This window comes from Simochromis diagramma, unplaced genomic scaffold, assembly GCF_900408965.1.
Source record: "Simochromis diagramma unplaced genomic scaffold, fSimDia1.1 OVJJ01000205.1, whole genome shotgun sequence".
Taxonomy (NCBI): domain Eukaryota; kingdom Metazoa; phylum Chordata; class Actinopteri; order Cichliformes; family Cichlidae; genus Simochromis; species Simochromis diagramma.
This window is the reverse complement of record NW_024386782.1, coordinates 14,673,629-14,701,033: the sequence shown is the minus strand read 5'-3', so window position 1 is coordinate 14,701,033 and position 27,405 is coordinate 14,673,629. Positions and strand designations below refer to the sequence as shown.

Sequence of the window (27,405 nt, the reverse complement as noted above, 5' to 3'; positions counted from 1 at the left end):
TGCTTTCCCTTCATCCTGAATGAAAAGTCTTTAAACTTATTTTTTAAAAGGTTTTTACAGTGTCGTGCAGGCCAAGTGGGCTTCCCATATTTGAATTTACTGACCACAGGTGATACCTATAGTCTACAGCTAAAACAGTCTGTGGACTGACTCTAACTAAAACAACAGGAGCCAGTGTGTGACTTATTACAGGAAGGCCACATGTGCAGGTTCCCATGAAGCCTCTCCAGTGTGCTAATAAAGCGCTGCGTGATCCTGCTGATACTTATTAAACATGTTAGTGTGTGGGGAATGACGTCCGCACCGGGATCTGGGACTACCTAAATCAAATGCAGCCATTTTCAGTGTTAAAAGCTTCAAAGACCCTAAAACCGTCGTTACTAACCTGCCGAGGCAAGAAAGGGACGGCATGTGAGCCTAAAATCAACTTCCGGCCACCGTGTTTTTATTACATTATCTGTTAAGCCGTGCAGGCAGATAACCGAACAAACATTTACTTTTACTTGATTAAAACCAAACGGTTTACACATCTTTTATTATGAAATCTGCTGGTTTCCGGTGTACTCGGGGAAGAGAGCGGCAAACTTGACGCTTCTCCCTAGGTAGGCTTTGCGTGGTCACGTCGCTGCGCGGGGGTGTTGTGGAGGCGCACCGCACATCTGGACTGCGGAACCCCCGCAAAAATACACTATTTAAGAAGACATCATTGTGTGCGTGTCCCTTTATATTTCTGAGGACAGTGTAATCTACAGAATTAATAATAATAATAATAATAATAATAATATTATTATTATTATTATTATTATGTCATTACATTACATTCTCTCTCCACATTACATTTGTGGAGAGAGAATTTGCAGTTTGGTTTGGCCTTAGTGTTCATGACTTGAGCCTTGAGTGAGAATGTAGAAGTCTCTGAATCCCCCTGGGAGTGTCTCTCTCCTCCTAGTTTTCCCACTGAGCAGATACAAAAGCTGTATGGACTACACACTCGCTGAAGACAAACGAGCTTTTTGTGAAAAACAAATGTGGTATTTGTGCCATCGATGACAAACGAATCCGTCTGCAGGGGAAAGAGAAAAAGAAAAGGTCTTTGCGTGTCCGTACCTGTTTTTTGGCTGCATTGGGATTTTTTATTTCACCTGCACTGCTTCATCCCCCCTAACAACCCCCCCCCCCCCCTCCAAAAAACCCCTCTGATTTTAATTTATGACTCCGTGTGGAGTGCAGTAAAAATAGCTTACTTGCAGATTGAAGTTCGCACGAAACACAAAACATCTGGAGCATTTGTTTTGTTTTAAGGATAAACGCACCTAATTATTGTTTCTTGTTCTCAGACACTAAAGACACAGTGGAGCTGTTTCACCTGCCATTAAGTTGAGTGTAATTTGGTTGTATTGTAACCATGGTAACATAGGAAAAGAAGTGACTCCAGGGCAGGTGGAGAATAGGATTATTATTATTTATTTATTTTTATTGTTCAATAAGCCTCCAAGGGGCAAGAGGCTTTAAGTTGAGCCTGTATGTAATTCCCTTTTAAAACGGGGGGAAATGCATGTGGAGGATTTCTGTATCCAGCTGTCCTTTGTCAGATATTGTTAATGTTTATCTAATGCAAACATGCTGCGGTGACAATAACAGCCCAGCATGCAGCGACATCTCAGCTTTAGTGCACAGCTGAAAGAACATTTCACTTCACTTTATCGGCCGAGCTCAAAGTCTGAAAGTCATTTAAACATCTACACCAAATTTCACACTCTGGCTCCGTGTTGTTCACAAAACGCTGATGAGATGGTAACAGATATAAATGATAGAGAGTTTGGTGAACCCCATAGTCTTTGATAAGTAACATTATTCTGTCTTTTGTGCTTTGCTCCTTTAATGTAGTTAGACCTGTCCTGAAGCATGCATGCTGCTCCAGCAGAGTGTACTAAGATGGCAAATATTAATTATCAATAAAATAAGAAAGGTCTTCTTTTTTTTCAGGTATGCCAAGCCTTTTAAATGGTACCAAATCTGCCTCCGAAACACCTCCAAAAACCTTTTTAATCTTTTAACACCATATAAAACATATGAAGGCATGTGCCAGGTAACACAAGGTGATCCGCATGAACAGTCTGGTTGGGTCACTAGTTCATGACTGGGCCTTGGTGGACAAATGGATTAAACCTTTGACTATAACAATATTCTATATCTGAACTCAGTCCATCTAGTAGATGCACAGTTACAATGCCAATGCCACAATACCTGTTTCTGTCAAGATGATCCCACACACTTTTGATAAACTTGAGGTCCGGGTTCTGAAGAGGCCGGCCCATGACTGATAGTGTTGCACTGTGTGTTTTTCTATTCAGATATGCTTTTACTGCAATGACTGGGTTTGGGATGATTGTTGTGCTGAAAAATGAAATCATTGCCATTCAGAATTTTCCCAGACGGTATTGTATGGTACATCAAAATTTGATGGCAATTTTTTTCCTTCATATTTCCAACCATTTTGGCAAGATCCACAACAACATTGACTGAAATTCAGCCCCAAACCATGACAGGGGCTCCACCATGTTTTACAGATGGCTGTAGACACTGTTGTGCTTCTATCCTGTTGATGATTTCAACCAAACCTGTTACATTTGAATTAATTGATCAGACCTGTTGACTCTGATTGTCAGCTCAGGTGTTGTAAAATTTGGCAGACCTCAGCCTTTTCTTTCTGTTTCCCTTCCTTAAGAATGGCTTCTTGACAGTTGCCCTTTTTGATGAGACTTTAATGAACAGATGGATCAACTGGACTGGACTGCCAAGGACCAGCTGTATCTATCAGGTCCTGTGTCAGGTCATTGTTGGATTTTTTTTTAATTTTTTTTTACTACTTCTTAAGGTCATGACTTTCAGATACTGCTTATCTGCTGTAGATATTTTTGTTTTGTCCTTTTAAATTCCTGCTACTTTTTCTTTCGTCCTCCTCTCGCCCAGTTTCCTCAAATTTTTTAAGGAAGCACTACACACCGTGTTGAGATATGCTGTTTTTGGCTAATAGTGTTTTAGGAATCACCTTGTTGGAGCAAAATATTATTTTATATTTATCAAACTGTGTTATATTCAATATTTTTCATAGATTCAACAAAAGAAATTAGAAAAAATGTTTTTGTAACAGGCTGCTTTTAACAAATTGTCCAAATATTCAATTTAAAAGCGGTTCCTTGTTTTGTTGGCTGTTATGTGTAGACGCAACACTGGTTCATCCCTTCAGTTAGATGGCTTTTTGTGCTTGAATGATTCATAGGTCACTGCTAAATGGCGTAATAAGGATCTCCAAAAATAGTACTGACCTGAAAATGCAACCAATTACCAGAGAAAAACTTTTAAAAAAACTTCCTGAAAACCCCAAGAACTATTGCTCAAGACCACTTTAAGTACTGATTCAAATTCTTCACTCAACTAAAAATGAAAAATGACAGGCTGTGAAGTAAGAAAGTAGCTCTTTTTCTACCACATTTTTCATTTATTTATTCTGCAAAGCTAACTGAACCTTGTGCTGTAATAATGTAATAATAAAATACTATCAGAAGATGGGAATAAAAACTTAGCCTGAATCAATTAATTAGAAAAACAAAATCTGGGGAAAAGAAGTAAAATTTAAAACTAGCTCTATTTTCTTTGCTTCTAAACAGGAACATTGGTACAGTCAGGGGTTAAAGTGAGACTCAGCAGGTAAAGAAAGCCGAAAAATCAGTTTAATGACTCAGCGTGGGAAAAGAAGCACAGCTCAGATTTCCTTAATCTACATGCTGTGTCCAGCTGACCTGCTGCTCTTTGTAGAGTTTCCCTGGCTGACTTCCATCCTCTACCACTGACTGGATACTGTCAGTGGTAACTTTTTCCTAGACACCCAGTGTGCACAAGTCACACACACGTTAAACCCATCACAGTGCAGCAAATCAACCTGTTTAACCTGCACTAACCTGCAGAGGATGTTCATGCTACCTTTAAATAACACAGTTAGCCACAGTTTGTTTTGCACGTTTCACAATATGAAAAACCATAATGTCACATATACAGACCCAGTATCTGATTTAAAAACATGAGGAGCTACATTTAAGCTTTAACTTTCCAGTTTATCAAACACCACTGAGCCATCTTTACTTTTAAATATAACCTCTCTTCTTCCTCTTCTGTCTTTCTTATCTTTCTCCATCTTCGAGTGAAGTTAGCTCTCTTTCTTTTCTCTCTGTCAAAAACAGCAGCTGGACCTTTTCATCTGTTTGTGTGCAGGTTATCTGCACACAAACAGTCTGCATGCCTGCTGATAGAAATGCTGTATTTGAAATGACCTGTCACTTAAAAGATGTTACTGCCTTTATGCTCGCTCGTCTTCTGTGGGAGTAGCCAGATGCTGAAGTACAGCAACCTATGGATACTGCAGTCGTCCCGGTGCTGTACCAAAAAAAAGAAAAACAGAAAAAGAAAATACAACCCACTTTAACCCCTGACTTTGCCACACGATTGTGCCTCTTTGGTCTCTTTCTATCCTCTGGTGACTAATAAACAAAAAGGATTTTCATGTGTTACTTTTTAGGCTTGATGTTTGAGGGGCCAGTGACCCCTCAAATGCCTTAAAACCAAAAATAACGAGTGTGTTTTGAAAATGTAAGGAGTAGAAAGTCCAGATATTAGTTTAAAATTGTAGGGAGTAAAAGTACTACTCAAGTACAGATACCTGAAAAGTCAACTTAAGTACACTAACAAAGTATTTGTACTTTGTTACTTCCCTCCTCTGCAGGTCACAAATGTTAATATGTTTCTTCCTCTGGGTAACACAAAAGTAATCGGATAGTTTTTGAGACTGACTCAGATAAACATTGCCATTTTTAAATCCTTGTCACAAGCACAGCTTTGCGCCCTTAAAGAGAGTAAATTGTCATGTAAGGCACTGCAAAGGCAACGCTAGGAACACTGTGTTGTTCCAAGTGTTTGTGCTGATTCAAGAACGCAAATTTAAACTTGTAAGTGGTGTGAGAAAGTGTTTCAACAGAGTTTTTTAAGGCAGCGTGACTTTTGTTGGTCGACAGAGACAAATAAAGGATCTTCCAGTTGATTTGGTTCAGATAGTGGCAAAGTAGCAGCAGAAGCTTAACGAAGCGTCATTAATTCACAAGTTATTAAGGTGTATGGTCAAATATCCACAGACAGAATTAAAGTGCAGAGGTTATGAAGCATGAGCGGGTTCTGTATGTGGAGACTAAGACTGACAGCAGGGGGAGGCAAAGGTCCTGTTGAACCAAGTGGTAGTTTTATATCTGATCCTGTTTATGTCTGTTAGAGAGTGTGCTGGTAGCACAGTTTCACTTTAACGGCATCATGAGAATCCCTTATCAACACAGCTTGAAGGGTTTACATCTGAGAGAAAAGGGAGCAAAAAAGTTAAAGTTGTTTTTCTCTGATAAGTTGAATCACACAAAAAAGACTTTTCTGTTGGGTGAATCTGAGACTTTTTGGAAAGAGAAAGAAAGAAGTATCAATTTAACCTAAATTCTCTGCTGTTCAAAAAACAATATTGGTCATAACCAACCAAGTGAAGCTAAAGTTGGATGTACTTCAGTAGAAGCAGGAAGAGTGTTTGCCTGTTGAGTCACAAAGTTTACTATCACACTTTTTTTAAGCTCTTGTCAGCAGCTATCTATTTTCAGCCTGAGCTTTTACAGGAAATATTCTAGTTTCGTCTCTTTTGCTCAGTTCCATGATTTCAATAAAGGGAACTTCAACAAAGCTAGCGAACGGTGCTTATGATGAGCTACATGATTACGCTCACGCCGCAGACCTTGACCCACAACACTGAAGCAGCACTTCAAGGTAACATGAGTGTTTTTATTGACTTAACCTCTGCTGCTTGACTTGGCTTACATAATCATATTGATTTAACATGTCAACTTTGACTGTTTTGTTCATTTTAATCCATTTTATTGTGTTTTTTAAACTTGTATTCTTAATCATATATTTATAATGTTACATTTTAACAGTGGAAGGTCTCTAGTTTAGAATCAACCTTTAACTTTCCATCTCAGCTATACTGCTAAACACTGTCTTGTGCTGTAGTTTGACAGATTATCACATTATTGTTTCAGCCATGCTTTTTGAACCATTTTGTTTCTTTATCTATAATTGCAGACCATGTATACCAATGGCACAGGAGGAAATAACACAGTCAGCGACAGTTCCAACTCTTCTACAAATCTAGGAGTCGGGCTTGGGGTCTTCTTTTTGCTGCTTGCGATCATAGTTGGTGTAATCATTTATAAATTCTACGGTATAATCGCCAATGTGATGCCGTTTAGACAAAGAACAGCGCAAGAAAAGGAGGATCACTCAGAGACCCCACAAGGAGATTCCCATGAATATACTGGTATGATTCAAGAGCAGTCAATAGGACAATCTTCTATCTATGAAAACCTGAAACCTCAAACTTGTGGCTACAGCATGGAAGCTTCAAACCAAAGCAGGTGAGCTGCATTAACTGTTTTTTCTACGTGTAGATTTTCATAAAATGTATTTCTTGGAACACTTATGAAACTGCAGAAGCTCAAAAGCAACGGACGGAAGTGGATTAAGAAACGATGTGTGTGTGTGTGTCAGTTTCCCCATTTTGCACAATCCTGTTGTGATATAGACAAATACAGAAACCCAAAGACTTTCACAGTTTACCTAACGAGACTGTTTTCCATCACATTTACTGTTTTTTCAAAGGTTCCCAATTGAATCTGATGACGACGTGTACCTGCAGTGCGACGTCATAGATGAGGCCATATACATTAATGACCAATCACATGACTGTCAAGAAGAAGACGTGTACGTTTTGCCAGATTAATCACGGGACACATTTGTAGAAAGGCCTGCGCATTTTGCTCCAGTTGTTGTATGCAGCAAGCTGTCTCTTTTGATTTCTGTCTCTGTTTTTGTATAACGATGTACAGCTAAAAGTCAGCATACTGCTACTGCTGCTTTTTGATACAGACTGACTGTAAACAGAAATTACTGGATGGTAGCAACATGTCAGTGTTATCTGTTATCTCCCATTTTGGAGGAGAGTAACAAACCTTTTTTTTTTTTTTTAAATTTAATCCACTCCCTCCTGGTACGATTATCTATGTTACACATCTTTGATTGCTACTATTATTGGCACATCTCATATCACAACCACGCTGGAAAACACTGTACAAATTTTGACAGCAGTCCAAGGTAATCAAGTTAGTGATTAGATTAGATTGTTTTATGGTGTTCTCTTGTAGTTACAGATGAGGCTTTACTTTGACCTTTGGAGAGAAGTGTGGGCAGTCTATCTGAGGTTTTGTGAGTCGTGTGTGTTCAGTATTGTCCTTTTTCTCTCACTGGAAATTCTTCACTTGGTCCTAAATCAAATCTAGAAACATTTAACTTGCGTAAATATTGACATCATGTTATGTTTTTAGTATTTTGCTAAACAATGCGTCCAAAATAAATCCAAGGTTTTAAAAATCAAACTACAGATATGGATATGGACACACATATCTTTGGAATTCCCCTTTTTGTGCAAAAACGTTTAACTACACACTGAATCTTTGAGATATCTTCATATGAGAAAAAATGAAGTGCAGTTTCAACAGTACATCTCAGTTTTTCTGCTGGAGTAAAGAAAAAAATATACTAACATGAAGAAATAAATGTGTAAAATTACCGAAAAGGTTCTGGCAGATTATTGCAAAGACTGTCCTGCAATAATAAAGCAAAGTCATTTATTTTTAGTTTTGTTGTTTTTGTTTGTTTGTTTGTTTGTTTTTTTATTGTGGACCCACTATAAAAATGCTCCCAATTTCTATCAATTAATTGTTTTTCTATAACTTAATTACTTTTAGTTCAGTCTAAATGGCCATGGGGGAGGTCTCTATCAGTAGTTAAAGCTGTAAAACCAACAAAAATACAGTGAGAAGTCCAAAATCAATGCTCTCCTTCACATTTTCCAGTGGGGCTGGATTGGAGTCTTGGACGCGCCAATTCTGGCCCCCAGGACTTCAGTTTGACACCCCTGGCCAAACACAGGTTGCAGTGGTTTCTCTGAATTTTTTTCCTGTTTGAATAAGGAAAACTATTTTGCTGACCAAGTCATCATAAAATTCAGCAGCAATTTAAACTAAAGGTCATCTTGTTATGGAATAGCAACCAGCGGAGAGACCAATCATTTTTCATATCACGGACATGATATCATAATATATTTACCCTACACTGAAAAAAATAATCAGTGGGATAAACGTAAAAAAAAATATTGTAATCGGTTGCACGAAATTAAGTTATGTTTGGTTAACCTTAGTTTTTTATGTTATACCTGCACACATTTTTCTGGTAACATGAACATGACTTTGTTATGTTGTTGTTATGTTTTTCATTCCGGTCAAATATTTATAGAAACCACTTGTTTATCAGACATGAACTTTTTGTGTTAATTGTATTGGACTACTATGTGTTATATTGACAAGATTATTTTATGGTAAGCTTATTTTATTTTATAACAAATTTCTAATATATAATATAATATATAATTGAGTGTTCAATAAATAAAACTAAATTAAGGCTGATCTTACTGTATGTACTGTACACTTTCTCTTCAATCAAAGAAATAAGCAAAACATTTTTGAACAATGACCTGTATTTTTGAAAATACTACACAGTTGTAACAATGGACTTTCAATTCAGGCTTCCAAAATATACATGAGTCATATTTGTACAATGCATCTCTTGAAAAATATTCCACAACATTCCTCAAAGTTATCTTCTGTAAGCTGAATTCAACATAGTGGGGCCTTATGACATCGCGCTTATGTAAAAAAATAGTTTTTTAAATGTAAGAGCCATAAGGTAATATGGCAACAGGGGTGTAATTATTAAAATGACACAAAGAAGAGACTTAAAATAACATTATAACCCACAGGCACAAAACCAAGAGACCTAAACTGATTAGTATTGGCTTGCTTCTATCACTAAACATCACAATCACTACACTAGACGATGCAATCTTTTTGTAGTGGTGCACCTTGGGAAAAAAATTGCAAACTGGTGAAATTGGTGCAAGGCACCATTTCCATTGAGAAAAATGGACATTCAAAGTTTGAATTTTTTTTAAAAGAGCCATGGCTTGAAAAGTGAAAACTGCAGTAATAAAGGCCCCAAGTTGAAAAGTGCCAGAAAAATAAGTTTCACTATGTACTGCAACTTTACCAGTGCTGGCTTAAAAGAAAGGATGGTACATATTCGAAGAGGTAAACATGTTGTTCCCACATCATAACTGGAAAACTGTTCAATCGTACAGTCTGGTCCTGAAAACCTGGGCCTTCTTTGAAAGGCTGTTCCTTTTGAGCTCCATAACCAGTTTCTATAATACCTCGAAGGTATACTTTTTCAGTGGGTAGGTGAGGTTCAAAGTGTACATTAGTCCAAACAGCATTGCAGCTGCTAGGGTATAGTTATCCAAATCCTGCCAGACTCTCTGGCCTTCAAGGACTATCCCGATGTCCTCAGGGCTTCCATTGGCATCTCTTGACTTTATGATGTAAATTCCCATGGTTGTTTCCTTATTAGATCGTTGGATAATGGCTTCATCTGTGGCCTAGAAAATGCAGAATTCCAAAATTTAATTAAACAGAACACTGGTCAAAGAACATTATACCAAATCTTATTTTAATCTGTGTCACTATTCCAAAAAATGTTAACATTAACACATTAGGTGAACAAAAATGGATTCATTACAGCATGTGATTTGAGTCTTCAGAATGCTTAAAAAGGTAATGCATGAAATGAAATCTCCATGCGAAGAAGCAGAATACTGTCAGAGCATAGAGAGGTGTTCAACTATGAACTCCACACATAGTTCTAATGCAGGTAAAAAAAAAAAAAAAAAAAAAAAAAAAAAAAAAAAAACGCACCCATGGTAAATTGTGAAAATCCCAGGTGATTTTCAACATACTCCTGGCATAGAGTGACAAGCAGCATTTTGTTAAAATTATTATTTTCCCTAAAGTGTATACACAAATAAATTTTTTTCTTACCTGGGCCGTGGGCTCCAGAATGCTCTGCAGTCTTCTTCCTATTTGTCCTCCTCGCCTTTTGAAGACCGTTATTAGTTTGTCAGATAGCACATCTATCTGCGAGAGTAATCTGGACTGCAGTGGCATGGTGGTAATGCGCTTAAACTCTGCATTTATCTAAAAAGAGAAGTTGTCACATAAAAATGCTGTAAAAATCTCAAATCTCACAAGGTTACATCCACACAAAGTTGTTATTTTTTGTCATATTACTATTTATTAGCTATGGGTCCCATGTTGCTGAGCAGTTCCATAGTTGCCCTTACTTCCATACCAGCCAAAGCCTGTTTGCAACCACAGCAGTTGCCTCCTTCTGGCCATTTTGCAGTTCTGCCAAATGACCCAGAAACTACATCTATTATTGTCATATACACATCAAGGTCTTTCATTAATACTTAGTTAAATTAGTTAATTTGACCTTTCCAGAAAATTTACCTTACAGAATGTGAGATAACATATGCAAATCTTCACTAGTAAATAAAATAATGTTATTAAAACCTTAACTGTAACACCTCTACGTAACAGCGCTAGAAAATTGTTCTGAAGCAACACCAATCTGCCCTTCAGCAGGGATAAGCACCATATATCGATACAGAAAAAATAAATTTAACATATTTATATTGTCATTATTTTTATCTCTTTAAGTCCTCCTCTCAGTCTCTCTATAAATCAGTTAAAATAATTTGTTGGGTTTTTGTGTGTCTTTAACATGTTATCAGTACATTACATTCACTGCCCCAGAACATGAAATAACACACACACACACACACACACACAGAGCCCACCCCATGGCAAACTAGTTTATTTAACTGTTTAACTAAAACATTTTAGGTACAACAGTTAACTAAATGGACACAAGTTTGTTAGTCTGTATTCACTGAGAAAAAAACAAGCGAATGTGACTGGGCACACACTGAAAAAAAGCTAATGCACATAATATTGTCCCGCAGCTTAAGCTAGCATTATCGTTAGTTAACTTAAGGAATGACTTGTTTTTTACATTATGTTGCTCAACGGCAATTCGTGAGAAAAACTTCCCCATCTAATGGATGTTCTCTTCGTTTCCTCTCAAACATGTAGTTTTCAGTTTACCTCGACAAAGTAAAGCTCAGCACCAAACGTAAACGAAGCGAAGACAAAAAATGGCGGACCGCCACAGTGAATTTTCCCTCGCAGAACACACCCTGGGGGTGGAGTTTCAACAGAAAACATAACTATTTTCTGTTATTTTGATATGACTGGTTTTAAAAGACTGAACATCCTTCTAAAACAAGTGAAAGGCGTGAGACTTAATTATGTTTAGACCAAAAAGATAAATGATTCATGTTGGATATATTTACTGTATTTTTACTAATTTAACAACCTCATCATTGCATTAGTCGCTTTATGCTATACCATTACGCTTACATTAGCTTGAAGCTCAAGGTCGTCATTTTATTTAATTTCTTTTTCTGGGCTTACAAACAGGACACACAACATTTAGATAACCGTTAGACTGAATCTTGGGTCTGTGTTGAGTCTTCCAGCTGCTGACTACAGAAGCTAGATTGACCTTTCAGCATGTTTATAGCGGCTGTGGCTATGTGCTGGTAATGTTACCATGTGTGAGCAGTCACATTGGCAGCAGACATGTTTCAACAAACTAGTCATATCCCGGCCCTACATTAGCTTGTTTAATGGTTAAGACACTGCAGGTACCACCACTTACTACAGACACCGATGCAAGTTTTTAATAGTCTGTTAGTTTAGACTGAAAGAATATACAAACAATATTAACTCACATTATATATGTTAATTACTAATTTGCTTATCGCATAATTTCGGTTACCATTAGCTAACTGGAGCCTAACATTAGCCTTTCATGGTTTTCGATAAACAGCCCACATACCTGTAAAATAACAACACCCCAGAAAAAGTCCACATATATAAAGGGTCTACACTCTTTCTCACTGGTGTGTTAGCTTTAAAATCTTATTTACCTTCAAGTGTAAAACTCCAGATGGTAGTAGATTTTCCAAAGCGAGAGACAAAAATGGCGGACAGTGCAGCCGATTTTTCCTTTCCAGGGGGCGGAGCTTGAGGATAAAACACGACTAACTTGTTTCTTTTCAACATGATTTGTTCTAAAAGAATGAATATTCTTAAAGAATATGTGAAAATTAAAATACAAAAATATGTTTAGATGTGAAATTTAAATTAGTCATGGTGGATATATGAAGTAATTCTATGCAAATTCAACAACCACCCTATTGCATTTTTTTCAGTGTAGACAAAGTGTGCTTTGAAAACATGTTACCACGGACGGACAGACAGACACGGCACCCAAACTTTTCTCTGTGGTTGTTGTTGCTAAAGCAAATGACTCAACAGTTTGTTGCAGTTACACACAGACGCAACTCTGCATGGTGAAAACATTACATGCTTTAGACCCGATAAAATTAACTAATGATTCAATACACTAAAACTTTTATTTAAATTAGAAATTAAAAAAGGGACAAGAGTGTTAAGTGAAAGCTCGATGGCTCCCACGTGATATATTTCTGGGATTTACTCTAGCGTGGGAGTGTATAGGCAGCCAACCAGATGTGTGGGATTTATTACTCCAGTTCATGCTATAAGATGCAAGATAAGATGCAAAGAGCAGAATTTAAAAAAAATTCTTATCACTTTCCTTTAAAATGATAAGCCAATGAGGCTTTACAAACACTATATTGGGAACCAAAAAACTCATGATTAGTAGTAACTGCTACACAAAAATGTTCATATAAAGCAGAAAACATGTGGTTTATGCAAAGGCAGGAAAAGATGCAATGGTCAGCACTATTTTATCTAGTCTGTGGGTTGTCGGCTTTTTCAGGCTCGAGGTCCAGAGAGGATGTGAAAATCTGTCGTTCTTTTTACAGCTCGAGTCCAGATCTGCACGGATTTCAGAGAGCAATCAAAATATGAAAGCCACAGAATAACAAGTGAGGTTTGTGACTGTGTTTAGAGCGGTTAGGTGAAAATAGACTGGGAGGATTATTTTTAGCTTTGGTTCCAGTTATTCGCAGATGCCAATTTTACTAGATAAAATAGTAAACTAATCCGTAAGGCCAGTAATGTTGTGGGGATGGAGCTGGACTCCCTCAAGGTGGTGTCGGAGAGGCGGATGCTGTCCAAGATAAAGACAATGTTGGATAACACCTCCCACCCACTCCATGACATGCTGGTCAGTCACAGGAGCACGTTCAGTGAGAGACTGAGATTACCGAAAAGCACCACTGAACGACACAGGAAATCTTTCCTGCCTGTGGCCATCTCCCTGTACAACGCATCCACTTAACACACTGGTTACTGCTACAACTACACATTTCTTTTCCAGCTATTTATTTATGAGTGACTTATGTATATATATATATATGTATATATTGTACTATTTTTAGTTAGCGTATTGTCTGTCTTGTCTTAATGTTGGTTTATGTTGGTTTATAATGGAGCACTGTAAAAAAAAATAATTTCCCCCAGGGATCAATAAAGTATTCTGATTCTGATTAATTTCGCTGATTGTTTTCCAGGTAGGCTATTTGAGGATCCGAAGGAAGGGAATGCCCAAACAAAAGCCTGTGTGTCTCAGGCCACGCACACACACACAGAGCACGGTTTAGTAAATGCTCTGCTTGCTTGTATCGTTTGGGTGGAATGCAGCTCAAAACCTTTCAGCACATGAGAATGAATGCCTTTCCATCCATTCACACACGACTGTGCAGCGACCCTGAAGATGTCATCTTTGAAACAAAGCGTTAACAGGACAAAAGCTAAGAAAAGAATGAGCAGTGACTCAATCGAGAGGCCCAACAGATGTTCCAGTAGGTCTGCTTAATCATCTATTAACTCAATGAGCTCAGTATGTCCCACTTTTTAAAAAAACGCTCGGTCTATTGATCGCAAAGCAGCATGTGCTCCTGTTTAACTGACCTTTATCCCTTTCAAGATAAAAAAAAACAACCTATAAAGCACTTATTACAGCTAGTTGTGTCAAGCCAGATATCAATTTGCTCACTTTTTACCACAGGCTCTGTTAATATTTCCTTTTCACCCTAAACCTTGAGCTGTAATTATGAATTCAGGGTTTTTTTAAGCTTCTTTTAAGTTATTTTTCAAGTTACTTGAGATATATATATATTAGGGGTGCAACGATATTCGTATCAATATTGAACCGTTCGATACAGTGCTTTCGGTTCGGTACGCATATGTATCGAACAATACAAAATTTGTAATTTATTTTATCAACTTTCCTTCTGATTATGCTGTCTGTGTTGAGCGCTCAGTGAATCTGCGTTCGACTGAGATCCACTGAGCGCTCAACACAGACAGCATCGTCAGAAAGAAGAGCGCAGGGCAAGCTAGCAGACAGAAGTTAAGCTCTCCTTGCAACATGGCAAATTGAACCTCCCCCACCCTCATTCAGATCTGGCGTTTGGAACTATTTTGGTTTTCATGTGACGTATGACCCTGAAGGTAAACGTGTCATGGGCTAAAGTAAAACAGTATGTTGGATGTGCCACGCAATGCTCAATTACATGGGTGGGAACTAGTGTGTTAGCGCAGTTAGCTTGTTAACGTGTTGGCCGTCTAGCCCCATGCACGGGGCCATCAGGGGTAGCTCGTTAACGGAAATTTGCCGTGTTGTGGCGTTAAGGTCATTTCAACGAGATTAACCTGAAAGCACTAGTGGGAACACAACGAATATGACTGCACATTTACGCCGACATCATCCTAGTGCAAAGACAAGTGGAAGCAGACAAAAACAACAAGCATGCATGCTACAAACTTTACCCGAGTCATTTAGACAGCCGTTAGCACATGATTCTCCTTATGGGGACCATCCATCCATCCATCCATCTTCATCCGCTTTATCCGAAGCCGGGTCGCGGGGGCAGCAGCCTAAGCAAAGAGGCCCAGACCTCCCTCTCCCCAGCCACCTCCTCCAGCTTATCCGGGGGAACACCAAGGCGTTCCCAGGCCAGCCGAGAGATATAATCTCTCCAGCGTGTCCTGGGTCTGCCCCGGGGCCTCCTCCCGGTGGGACATGCCTGGAACACCTCACCCAGGAGGTGCCCAGGGGGCATCCTTGTCAGATGCCCGAACCACCTCGGCTGGCTCCTTTCGATGTGGAGCAGCAGCGGCTCTACTCTGAGCCCCTCCCGGATGGCCGAACTTCTCACCCTATCTCTAAGGGAGAGGCCAGCCACCCTTCGGAGGAAGCTCATTTCTGCCGCTTGTATCCGCGATCTCGTTCTTTCGGTCACTACCCACAGCTCGTGGCCATAGGTGAGGGTAGGGACGTAGATCGACCGGTAAATTGAGAGCTTCGCTTTTACACTCAGCTCCCTCTTCATCACGACGGACTGGTGCAGCGTCTGCATTACTGCAGCTGCAGCCCCAATCCGTCTGTCGATCTCCGGCTCCCTTCTCCCATCACTCACGAACAAGACCCCGAGATACTTGAACTCCTCCACTTGGGGCAGGAACTCATCCCCGACCCAGAGTGGGCACTCCACCCTTTTCCGGCTGAGAACCATGGCCTCAGATTTGGAGGTGCTGATCCTCATTCCCGCTGCTTCACACTCGGCTGTGAACCGTTCCAGTGCGAGCTGGAGGCCCTCACCCGATGAAGCCAACAGAACCACATCATCCGCAAAAATCAGAGATGAGATTCTGAGGCCACCAAAGCGAAAGCCCTCCGCCACTTGGCTGTGCCTAGAAATCCTGTCCATAAAAATTATGAACAGAACCGGAGACAAAGGGCAGCCCTGGCGGAGCCCATCACCCACCGGGAACGAGTCCGACTTATTGCCGGCAATGCGAACCAAGCTCTTACAACGGTTGTATAGGGATCGAATGGCCCGTAGCAATGGGCCAGACACCCCATACTCCCGCAACACCTCCCACAGGACACCCCGAGGGACACGGTCGAATGCCTTCTCCAAGTCCACAAAACACATGTAGACTGGTTGGGCAAACTCCCATGCACCCTCAAGTATCCTCGAGAGGATAAAGAGCTGGTCCAGTGTTCCGCGACCAGGATGAAAACCGCATTGTTTCTCCTGTATCCGAGGTTCGACTAGCGGACGAACTCTCCTTTCCAGCACCCTGGCATAGACTTTCCCAGGGAGGCTGAGGAGTGTGATCCCCCTGTAGTTGGAACACACCCTCCGGTCCCCCTTCTTAAAGATGGGGACCACCACCCCGGTCTGCCAGTCCACAGGTACTGCCCCTGATCTCCACGCAACATTGCAGAGGCGTGTCAACCAGGACAGCCCTACAACGTCCAGAGCCTTCAGGAACTCGGGGCGGACCTCATCAACACCAGGGGCTCTGCCACCAAGGAGTTGTTTAACTGCCTCAGTGACCTCGCCCCCGGAAATTGGTGGGTCATTCCCCTCATCCCCAGACTCTGCTTCCTCCTCGGAAGACATGTCAGTGGGATTAAGGAGGTCCTCGAAGTATTCCTTCCACCGCCTGACAATTTTCTCAGTCACTATACACAGTGCAGGTAGAGCACCACTTTCCCCTCCTGAGACGCCTGACGGTTTGCCAGAATCTCTTCGAGGCAGTCCGAAAGTCTTTTTCCATGGCCTCGCCGAACTCCTCCCACACCCGAGTTTTTGCTTCAGCCACTGCCCGAGCCGCATTCCGCTTGGCCTGTCGATACCTGTCGGCTGCCTCCGGAGTCCCACAGGCTAACCAAGCCCGATAGGACTCCTTCTTCAGCCTGGTGGCTCCCTTCACCTCTGGTGTCCACCATTTGGTTCGGGGATTACCACCACGGCAGGCACCAACCACCTTGCGGCCGCAGCTCAATGCAGCAGCTTCGGCAATGGAGACGCTGAACATGGTCCATTCGGACTCAATGTCCCCAGTCTCCCTCGGAATGCTGTTGAAGCTCTGCCGGAGGTGTGCGTTGAAGATCTCGCGGACTGGGGCCTCTGCTAGACGTTCCCAGCACACCCTCACTATGCGTTTAGGTGCACCAGGTCTGTCCAGCGTCCTCCCCCGCCACCTGATCCAACTCACCACCAGGTGGTGATCAGTTGACAGCTCAGCCCCTATCTTTACCCGAGTGTCCAGAACATATGGTCGCAGGTCTGGTGATACGATTACAAAATCAATCATCGACCTACGGCCTAGAGCGTCCTGGTGCCACGTGCACTTATGGACACTCTTATGTTCGAACAGGGTGTTCGTTATGGCCAAACTGTGATTAGCACAGAAGTCCAATAACAAAGCACCGCTCGGGTTCAGATCAGGGAGGCCGTTCCTCCCAATCATGCCCCTCCAGGTCTCGCTGTCGTTACCCACATGAGCATTGAAGTCTCCCAGCAGGACAACAGAGTCTCCAGGTGGAGCACCTTCCAGCACCCCCCCAGGGACTCTAAGAAGGCTGGGTACTCCGAACTGCCACTCGGCGCATAAGTGCAGATGACAGTCAGGACCCATTCCCCGACCCTAAGGTGCAGGGAACAAACCCTCTCATCCACCGGAGACTGGTTCCAGAGCCCAAGCCATGCGTAGAGGTGAGCCCGACTATATCTAGCCGGTACCTCTCAACCTCACGCACTAACTCAGGCTCCTTCCCCACCAGAGAGGTGACAGTCCATGTCCCTATTGCCAGTCTTGGCAGCCGGGGGTCAGTCCGCCAGGGCCTCCGCTCCTGGCCGCCACCCGGCACACAATGCACCCGACCCCTATGGCGCCTCCTGCGGGTGGTGGGCCTGCGGGAGGATGGGCCCATGTCTCCTCTTCGGGCTGTGCCCAGCCGGGCCCCATGGACTAAGGCCCGGCCACCAGACGCTCGCCCTCGGGCACCCTCCCCGGGCCTGGCTCCAGGGCGGGGCCCCGGTAACCCTATCCCGGGCAGGGTAAACTGTTCCCTCGATATTCTTTTCATAAGGGTCTTCTGAATCGCTCTTTGTCTGGTCCCTCACCCAGGACCAGTTTGCCATGGGAGACCCTACCAGGGGGCAAAAGCCCCCAGACAACATAGCCCCTGGGATCCTTGGGACACACAAACCCCTCCACCACGATAAGGTAGCAATTCAAGGAGGCATATTAAACATACCTGATATGTTTAATATGCTGCTGAGAATATAGCCCAGAAGAAGCGTATAGTATAGCTTTTATTTTGGAAAGAGCCATTTCTCTGTAATAAACTCTCTTTTCCAAAGATGAGTGATTCCTCAATCAGATACAGGGCTCGCAAAATCGCTAGCCCGACGTCCTGGGGCTAGCGATTTTTCCAGTCGGGCTACCAAAATCTATCTCTGCCCTGCCCGTCGGCCTATCATAGGAAGGAAAAATATATGTCAATGCTTTTGCATTCTTTCGGAAATGTAGCTGGGTAATTATGTCATTAGCATCGGTGAGCCACTGTCAATATGTGACATATTGAAATCGCATTTGAATTTGCGCTTGTTTTTTTGCTTTCACTTTGCAATCGCGCGAACTGTGTATAGAAAGCAACAGCCCTGATTGGTGAGTGATGATAATTTGTGCACCAATTCCTCTGACATCGTCTTATCAATCGTTAGCTTACTATGCAAACATGACAAGTGAAATCTCCCGCAGCAAGCTTAAACATGTGAGAGGTTGATCGCGCAGAGAATCGCTGAGCGTTATGTGAGTCCGTGTGTAAAAGCAGCAGGATATATATTTTAGTTCTGCTGAGCCAAATAAGACAGGTCAGGGTGAAGAAGTGACAGCCAAAGAAAAGCTTACCACAAAACGGAAAAGTTATGACAAATCAGACTATAAGGCAAAAAGAAAGTGCAGCTTTATGGTTTCATGGACAAAATAATTTCTGTGGCTGCAATATAATGAGCTATATAACCAGGGCTGCACATAAGTGGTCCGCAGGTGCGCATTCGCTGTCAAAATAAAAAACACACACAAGGGTTAGGGTTAAATTTAAAAACTGTACTTTTGAGTTAAAATATATATTTATAATTTTAATAAATGACAAATTAAAAAGGCATGAACATTTTTTTTGTATCGAAAAAATATCGAACCGTGACACCAAAGTATCGAACCGAACCGAACCGTGAAGTCTGTGTATCATTGCACCCCTAATATATATATATATATATATATACAATGCAATTTTCTTGTCAAAGCAAACTGGATTTTATATTAAGTTTATCCCTTATGTTGTTTAACAAGATGACACTAAACACAGCGCCAAGGTCATTAAAGAGAGCTCAACACTATCTCTTCTTTACAGCCTGATTTCTCTGGCACGCCTTGACCTGACACTATCAGCCACTTCAGGTTAGTACCTGATAGTGTTGTAACAACTCCTTCTGCCAAAAAAAAAAGAAGAAGAAGAAGTTTGGCTGCAGTTTAAAATGTAAATAAAAAACATAATCCACTGACCTCCAGATGATTAAGTTAATGGACAACATATGACTAAACGGTAGTTTTCCATAGTTTTCACTTATAGTGAATAGTGATTACATTACTTGCGTGGTTATTCAATCACTTCAAACGCTTTTTGTGATATTTTGATGTTGAGACTGTCAACACCTTTGGCCTATAAAAGAAAAGAGATGATGTCTTTTTTTAATATTATCTTTCTATTTCATCTTTTATCTTTTCTAATGTAAATACACCTCTTTGACAAGCCCTGCTCCCTTTTCTTTCATCCTGACCGCTGTGAAGACAAGCCTAGACAAAAGCCTTCAGTGAGGCAGCCCCCGCACACTTGTGTGGTGCGGGTGCCAAAGGGCGGCCCTTGCTCAGTGCTAACAGAGTGACATCATCGTGGCTGGACCTTGTGAGCCTAAGGAGGGATTACTAGTGACTAGCTCCACTGACAAAACCCTTTGAATTTTACCCGTGAGCTATCCGAGCCAAGGCTGATTTAGAAAGCTTTTGTTGGTATTTTTTTTTTGTATTATACTTTGTTATTTGTACGACTTGCATACTACATTATCAGTTTGACATTTTGTAGCAGGGGCATGTTTGCCCCCGTGTTGCATCAGTTCTGCTTTAAACAGGTGGCTGGGAACTGAGACACCCAGCTGCCTTACTTTCCAAATGCCAAGTGTTTTCTCCTAGGATTTCACCTTCTTCTTTTTTTCATTTCATAACTTGCCAACTGCCTTCGCTAGAAGAGAGATCTGGACTTCAGACAGGCTGGTTAAGTAGCTGCACTCTTTTACAGTGGAGGCAAGGTGTTACAGTGTGTGTTTAAAGGCTCGTAGACAAGAAAATATTGTAAGAAAACATACTTTTATTATCACAACTTTAAGTGCAGCAGTTCAGCATTTGGTATTTCCATACGAACTGAAATGTATAAGACATCAACCAAAATACAAAAAAAAAAAAAGAAACTCACGGAATCAGACAATCCAGTGCAATTAAATATTAAATAGTACTAAATAATGATGTAACAAATCAAAAACAAGGCAACACAAACAGTACCATAAATAGACTTAAATAAATAACTAATAGAAAATGTTTACAAGCACAGGTATTTTTGCTTTTTAAACTAATGCATAACTCTGATTTTAAATGTAATTGCTTCGTTAATACTCATTGAAAACCTTTGTTTTTTGTGTTTTTGTGTATGTAACGCTTAAAAAAAAAAAAGACAACACACTCCAGAAAATACACTTCTTTAAATTTTGAAGAAGTGGTTGGTTGCATTTTCTCCTCAGGCACAGTAACATTTACTGACAATAAAGTCAGTGAAAGTAGTCAGTGTCAATTTTCCCCTGCTGTCGTAGTGCATGAGGACCATGGGCTCGTAGGCTGCCGGCACGCAACAGGGATGAGGTGTCCCTCCTTTGGTGATCTGGTGCAGCCGAGACTTGACCTGAGTGTGCATGCTTGCCGGCTTGTAGTTGTGGGGGCAGGTGCCATCGCAAAAATGCATGGTGTATTCGACTGGGGCTACAACCCAGTCTGTCCAGCCGATGTCTTCGAAGGACACGGTGACTGACTTCCGGCAGCACCATCCTAGTTCATCACAGTCATCTTCCTTGTTGGAGCGACGCTGCCTCGTCCTCTGCGCGGGGTTGGCTTGTCTGAAGTCTAATTCCAGAGAAAAGGTCGGCTTGAGGGCCCCTCTGTTAGCCACCCCTACATCCACAACCAGTGGCTTCCCATTAGTCTTGAACCACTTCTCTACCTCTGGGATGATGTCCAGGTACGCATCTTGAATGTTTGAGATATTAGTTTGGGCTACAGTGTCAGTCCAGGCAGCCGGCCACACTGCTGGCTTTACCCCATTGACTTTAATTTTAATCTCCTCCCTTGCTTCAGGCCTCACTGAAGTGAGTTTACCCAGAACCTGTCTGGAAATCTTCAGCTCTGCTCGAGCTACAGTCAAGTCATTCTGAATATTCGTATTCTTTTGGAAAACAGCTCTGTACCACCGCATGCTTGGACCTGACCGTGAACCCCTCCGAAGTGCTATAACTGGTGAAACTAAAGAAAAACACACACAAAAAACAACAAAGAAAATTAGAAACAAAGTTGTTAACATCCTTTGATCATTAGCATTGTGTCATAGAATAATTGGGAAGGGGGAAATAAAAGAGTATTGCATAAATTCTTTATGAAACTCTCTTGTAATTGGTTGTTATTGATAACACTTATAAAGTATCCTCAAAGTAAAGCATTGTGTACAAGGTGTGCCTGTCACGCTCATGATTTCTAAAAGCTTGCAGGAATGTGTTTGCTTTTTTACACCACAGTTTCATGACTATAGATTCTATTTTAAGCTACATCAGCCTTTATCAGGAATGTGAACTATTAGGAAAGATATTATTCGTAGTATTCATAACCACATCACTATAGCAGGTTTTGCAAGTACACAGTGTTAAACCTATACTATAATAAAGCCTCAGTCTTCTTCTTGTAATCAAACTTTCTAACCTGGCTTTTCACATCACTATTACAGCGGCTCAAGTGGGTGACCCCGTCTAACAGAGTTCTCATCTGTACCTGGAAAGAGCACAGTGGACATGGTGGATTGCGAGTTTTCCCCCATTGGCTGGCTGGAATTTCCTTTTATCTCCCTTATTTTTCTCCTGTAGAGCTGATACATCTCCCTAAGCTCCTTTTTCGAGGCCTTTTGGGTCAGTCTGGGCTCCACGTCCATACCCAAAGAGCTGAGGATCCCTGTCTTCACAGCCTCCAGAAGCAGAACTGCCTGGCTGTCCATGCTCTCCATATCAGGTGTGTTTTCGTGGGCCTTGTGAAGCTGGCCTTCCCCTGAGGTGGAGGCGAGGAGCAGCAGCGTGCAGGTGACGAGTGGGAGAATCGTGTGGGAGATGCACATGGTGAGCCAGCCGGGTAGGTCTGATTTGTGAGAGCGGCAGCAGTCAATGGATAAGGTTTGCCTATGCTATGAACTAAATTCCTGGCATGCCTTCATTTATAGTGCTCCTGTGTTGCCACACCCCTGTTTGGTCAGGTGAGCCTGTGATGGGCTCATCCAGAGCCATATGTCATAATATGGTAGCATTTTGTGTTATGTGATAACAAGATGTCAACTATAACATCAGAAATGTAAGAAAGAAAATTTTTAATCGTTTGCAAGTTTTTTTGTTTTTATCAACACACAGAAGGAGGCGACAGCAGAAATGGGATGAAGAGATTTTGGGATAAGATTTGGTTACGTCCACCTCAGCATAATGAAGCATTTGAATTTCCAGTTATTCATTACTTTTCGCAAATAAATGATCCACACGGACCACTTCGAAGAAGTCCAACAGAGTTATGCATGTGATAGTTTAATGACCCTCACCAGTCTGTGTCTAAATGTTTCCAATGCAGCTGTGCCCAGTACAGTCAAAGGTCAAAAGCAAGTTCCAACTGATGAGAGATTCACCTAACATGTGTAAGCGGGCTGGCCATTTTCTGGCAAAGATAATAAAAAAAATAAACAAAGGGAGACAGTTTATTACGTCTATATCAAGGCTCCTAATGTCGAGCACCCTACAGAGTAAATGTCTCAAGGTTAGATAGAAGACAGATAAAAGAACAAAGAGGCAATCAATGTCAAAACAGGGAACTTTCTTAATCTGCCATGACAGCAATCATGTGGTCACACAATAGACCTAAGCTTAAATGTGTATTTTAGCACGAAATGGATCTGCATATCTGATCTCAGCCTCTTCTGTCCCCTGCGCTGAACAAGAGAGCAAAAATGCTGCAGTTTCCGTCACTGATGATTGATAGGACAGACTAAAGAAGTAAACAAATACATCATGAAGCTCTGCCAAGACCTTATCAGCACGTATAAGTCTCACTTTGGTCAGTAATAAGGTCAGTGCATTGCCAAGCATTCTCCCCACCCTTATAATTGCGGAGATGTGTGCGAATCTGTAAACAGTGAGTCACCAAGGTGATGAAACAATCATGTGCTTTCCCAGGTGAGTTTTTGCCGGATGAAAGCGAGTGAAAGGTGTAAAGTGACTCACGCTGAACTGACACCCTGGTTTAATCTGTCATTAAATGTTTACAGTCTTCTCTGTCGGTCTTCATCTATTGTTAAGTGAAATAGGAAAAAACCCTCTGACTCATTTTGTCAGCATGACTGAGGAGTTTCAGAGTACTGACAGTGAATTTCATCTCCCACACTGCCCAGACCTGATGCAAAGTGTCATCAGACAAGACTAAAATGATGTAAAAGTATGTGTGTCCTTCTGTGTGATATATATATATACACACACATATGTGTCTGATGACACGTTGCATCACGTCCGGGCATCAGGTTCGAGCTGTGAGTGCATATGATGAAATTCACTCTCAGTACGATATACAGCTGTTTTATATAGCTACATATATATATATAGATACATAATATGTATTTTTATATGTTTTACAAACCCTCCAGGCACAGAAACGTTCAATTCAGCAGTCATTTCGATTGAACTGCACCCATGTCATACGTGTTTTTGTTTGAAAAAGTTTTCAGAAACAACGTGACAGTGGATCATAGATAGATAGATTTTAATTTAAAAAAATAAATAAATCACGTTAATATTTCATTGACATGATTTATGACATTAATAATGGATTGGATTTATATAGCGCTTTACAATGCCACTATTCATTCACTCTCGCATTCACACAACCGTAGCTTGCCTCCACAGCTTGTAGCCACAGCTGCACTGGGGCAGACTGACAGAGGCGAGGCTGCCATATCGCGCCATCGGCCCCTCTGGCCAACACCAGTAGGGTAAAGTGTCTTGCCCAAGGACACAACGACCAGGACAGAGAGGGATCGAACTTGCAACCTTGCCCAGGGATCGAACTTGCAACCTTGCCCAGGGATCGAACCAGCAACCTTCCGGTTACAGATACGCTTCCCAACCCCCTGAGCCACGGTTGCCTAACAATCATATCTGTAACTGAAACCACTCCGATAAGATAACGAGGTGAAGTTTTCAACTTCAGACAGCTTGCGTATTGACTTATTGCACCGTGGCGCCCCCTCGTGATCGTAAAGCTACACTACAGAATTTAATTAGCTAAGTGAGGCTGGATTTGGTCAGGAGAAGGACATAATTTTTAGCATAAACTGAACCCAAGGTTGAGACAGACCAATAATACAGAAATGCTTTCTGTTCCAGATGTGAAATATTTTCTTTATCTAACATGTCTGTGATTTCATCTCTAAACTGAGAAGCAACTACCAAACTTCACAATTGTACGGGGAGTTTTATCTCTTCCTCTTTACCTTTCCTTTTCAGTGAACAAAAATAAACTTAGACTGGGTAAAAAGAGACACGGACGACTGGTGCGGTAGTAAAAAGATGACTTCAACGGAGCTCCAAACGCTTTCACGGTCAGTCTTGACAACAGGCCGATGCACAAGAGGGATTCTGTCTGTTTCCAGTTTAATTAGATTCAAAGAAAAATGAATCAGGTGAATACAACAGCAGGCCGAGCGTCACAGGGGGAATCCACCCATCTTCAGTGTCTCATGGTTGGAAATCACTTCCTTGTAGGATTATGGTGTGCTTGGGCTGTAGTCTTGTTTGCCGAAGAGAACAGATTTAAAGAAAGGCAAACAGAAAACCCAAACACATTACTGTTTGTCTGTGATCACCATGGCTGACTGGCCGCAGAGGTTTGAAGTCAAAGACTTATACAGAGAACATGAGGAAACAATTTCAAAATATTTAATTCAAAGGTCTAATGCTTTAAATCTGCCACAAAAAGTCTGAATCACTTTTCATTGTAAATAAAAAGCTGTTTCGAACAAATATGAAAAAAATGTGGATATGTTTTAGTCAAGTGTTTCACACCTTCCCTCCGTAAAGCAGTCACACAAAGACAAAACAACACACCATAGTGTGATAAACTGAGTCACTGTATTCAGTCACTCAGCTGAAAAAACCCAAAACTTTATTCTGACACAGTAAGTTTCCACTTTAGCTGTTTCAAATCAACAGTGAATTTCACGGGAGAACAAGGAAGGGTTCACATCCCCTCCCCTTATGTAAACTCACGTGTTACATCACAGGAGAAGAGATCGACCATTGTTTTATGGAAAAAAAAAAAAACCCAAAACATCATAGTGTCACTGCGTGACAGGCACAGATCAGTCCCCGCTGTTCAGCTTGACTTGAGAGCTCGGTTGTTGCGCATCCTCTCACTGTTAAAGCATGATTCCTCCAGACACAAGCTGTTATTTGGCATGATGTTTTTTTTTCCTTTTTTCACAAGCTCACGAGAAACATCCTGCGTGGATGGCAGCATGCGGAAATGAATGGAGTGCGCGTGTTTCATGGGAATTTTGGTGGCAATGAAGAAAGGTGTCTGTTTCACACCTGTGTTGAATATTCATGAATTGTTTTTGTTTTGTTTTGTTTTATTTATGGGGGTGGGAGGTCTTGGGTTCTTAGGGGTTAAAAAAAAAAAGGCCATTTAGCTACAGACAGTAAGGCGGTCAGCTTTTTGACAACTAGATGACAGAACGTCGATAAGAAGGTCAAAGCGCCAACCCCTCTCTTCATTAATAAGGTTAACACGCTGCATCTCTTCCCGGTCGGGTGATCAGCTGACTGGAGGACTGGTGGTGGCCACCTTTTGTGGTAGGTCGTGCAGCTCGCCCAGGGGAGGAGAAGGGGGAGGAGTAGGAGGAGGTGTTGATGGTGGTGCAGTAGAAGCAGCAACAGCAGGAAGGAGGAGGACTGTATCCAACGCTCCCGGGGAGAGAACGGAGCGCAGGAATGGGCTGACTGACCGGGGATCCGCCGTGTGCTTTCGTTGTCTTCAGTGATGGATGAGCCGAATATCCTGAGACGCCGCGGTCTACAGGTAAACGGAGGCTGGCTGTCATGACAGCGCGCGGTTGTGGTTGTTTCTAGGGAAACGAGATTAGCTCAAAGTGATGAGCCATTTGCCGACGATGCAAGGCATTGATGTCAGCGTGGCTTATGTGGCGTGAGCTTATTTTTCATTAGAAAAAAAACCCCAAAACTTTCACCGTTGCTCTTTAGATCTGTGCTTTATTGATTAGATTATGTGGCATCGTTAGAAAATATTATGTGCACTGAGCATCTTCCCCATGCCCTGTGGGCATCCTTTCAGAAAAGGTGGAGTCCCACAAACCGCAGCAACGGGGACACATAATAAATTTTATGAATGTAAGGTGTGTATATCAGACCTGACCTCACTACTACTTAGCTATGTGTTTATTTTGGAGCTCTTTCTGTGTGCTTTGGACAATCTGGTTGCCTTGGTGATCTGGAGCACAAAAGCCAATGCTTCCTGGAAGACTGTCAGAAACATCTTCTCCTGGGTGCCATGTTCATTTGAGATGTTCACAGAATAATTAAGTGTTTGTTTTTGCTCCATTAATGTCTGTATTTTCTGAATTCATTTAGTAGGCAAAGCTGCATTGTTTCCACCCAGGGTCTGTTGAGGCGGTAACACTGATCATCAGTCCAAACTGGGTGTTCCCATTCCCTTGTCTCTGTTTATAGTAACTAGCCTTTTCCCACCTTGCATTTATTGAATTTCGATGAAGTGGAGCGATGCAGTTACAATGAAAATAACGGTCATGGTGGAAATGCTGTTTCAGTGCACAGTTCTCCCTTTTTTAAAACCATCTTCATAGTCACTTTCTCAATTTTCAGACCACTGGAGGTAATGAAACAAGTGCAGGTAGTCTCAAATTCTGTGCACAGACTCTCGCACCCTGTCCTTCAAATCCTGACTGGCAAGAGCAGTTTCACAGTCCTCTTAGCTGAAACTCACGGACCGAGGATTTGCAATTAAATGGCTACAAGGCCCACTT

General features: G+C 41.6%; 2 protein-coding genes and 1 long non-coding RNA gene across 5 annotated transcripts in view; 2 read left to right on the top strand and 1 right to left on the bottom strand.

The window, feature by feature from the left end:
* Window positions 1-5,478: 5,478 nt before the first annotated feature.
* Window positions 5,479-8,264, top strand: LOC120727673. The gene is made up of 3 exons (XR_005694578.1): window positions 5,479-5,850; window positions 6,166-6,497; window positions 6,742-8,264. It is a non-coding gene; the product is annotated as an uncharacterized LOC120727673 (long non-coding RNA).
* Window positions 8,265-20,539: 12,275 nt separating this feature from the next.
* LOC120727672 (inhibin beta C chain) lies at window positions 20,540-22,653 on the bottom strand. The gene is made up of 2 exons (XM_040022092.1): window positions 22,095-22,653; window positions 20,540-21,575 (listed from the first exon to the last, which is right to left on the bottom strand). The coding sequence occupies exons 1-2, from the start codon at window positions 22,429-22,431 to the stop codon at window positions 20,800-20,802; spliced, it is 1,113 nt and encodes a 370-aa protein (XP_039878026.1). The 5' UTR covers window positions 22,432-22,653; the 3' UTR covers window positions 20,540-20,799.
* Window positions 22,654-26,029: 3,376 nt separating this feature from the next.
* The window catches only part of mast3a (microtubule associated serine/threonine kinase 3a), a 30,675-nt gene continuing 29,299 nt past the window's right edge, over window positions 26,030-27,405 (top strand). The window contains exon 1 of one of the 3 annotated variants that reach the window (XM_040022090.1): window positions 26,030-26,423. In XM_040022090.1, the coding sequence (XP_039878024.1) occupies window positions 26,385-26,423 (39 nt within the window). In that variant the 5' untranslated portion in view covers window positions 26,030-26,384. The remainder of the gene's footprint in view (window positions 26,424-27,405) is intronic. The other 2 variants (XM_040022088.1, XM_040022085.1) reach the window with 2 other exon arrangements.

Bases quoted from the DNA above. Each gene is read 5' to 3' on its own strand.
- LOC120727672 (XM_040022092.1), bottom strand. From the start codon at position 22,431: ATGTGCATCTCCCACACGATTCTCCCACTCGTCACCTGCACGCTGCTG. The intron at 21,576-22,094 runs GTACAGATGAGA...GTTTTTCTTTAG, and splicing joins GTCCACTGTGCTCTTTCCAG to TTTCACCAGTTATAGCACTT.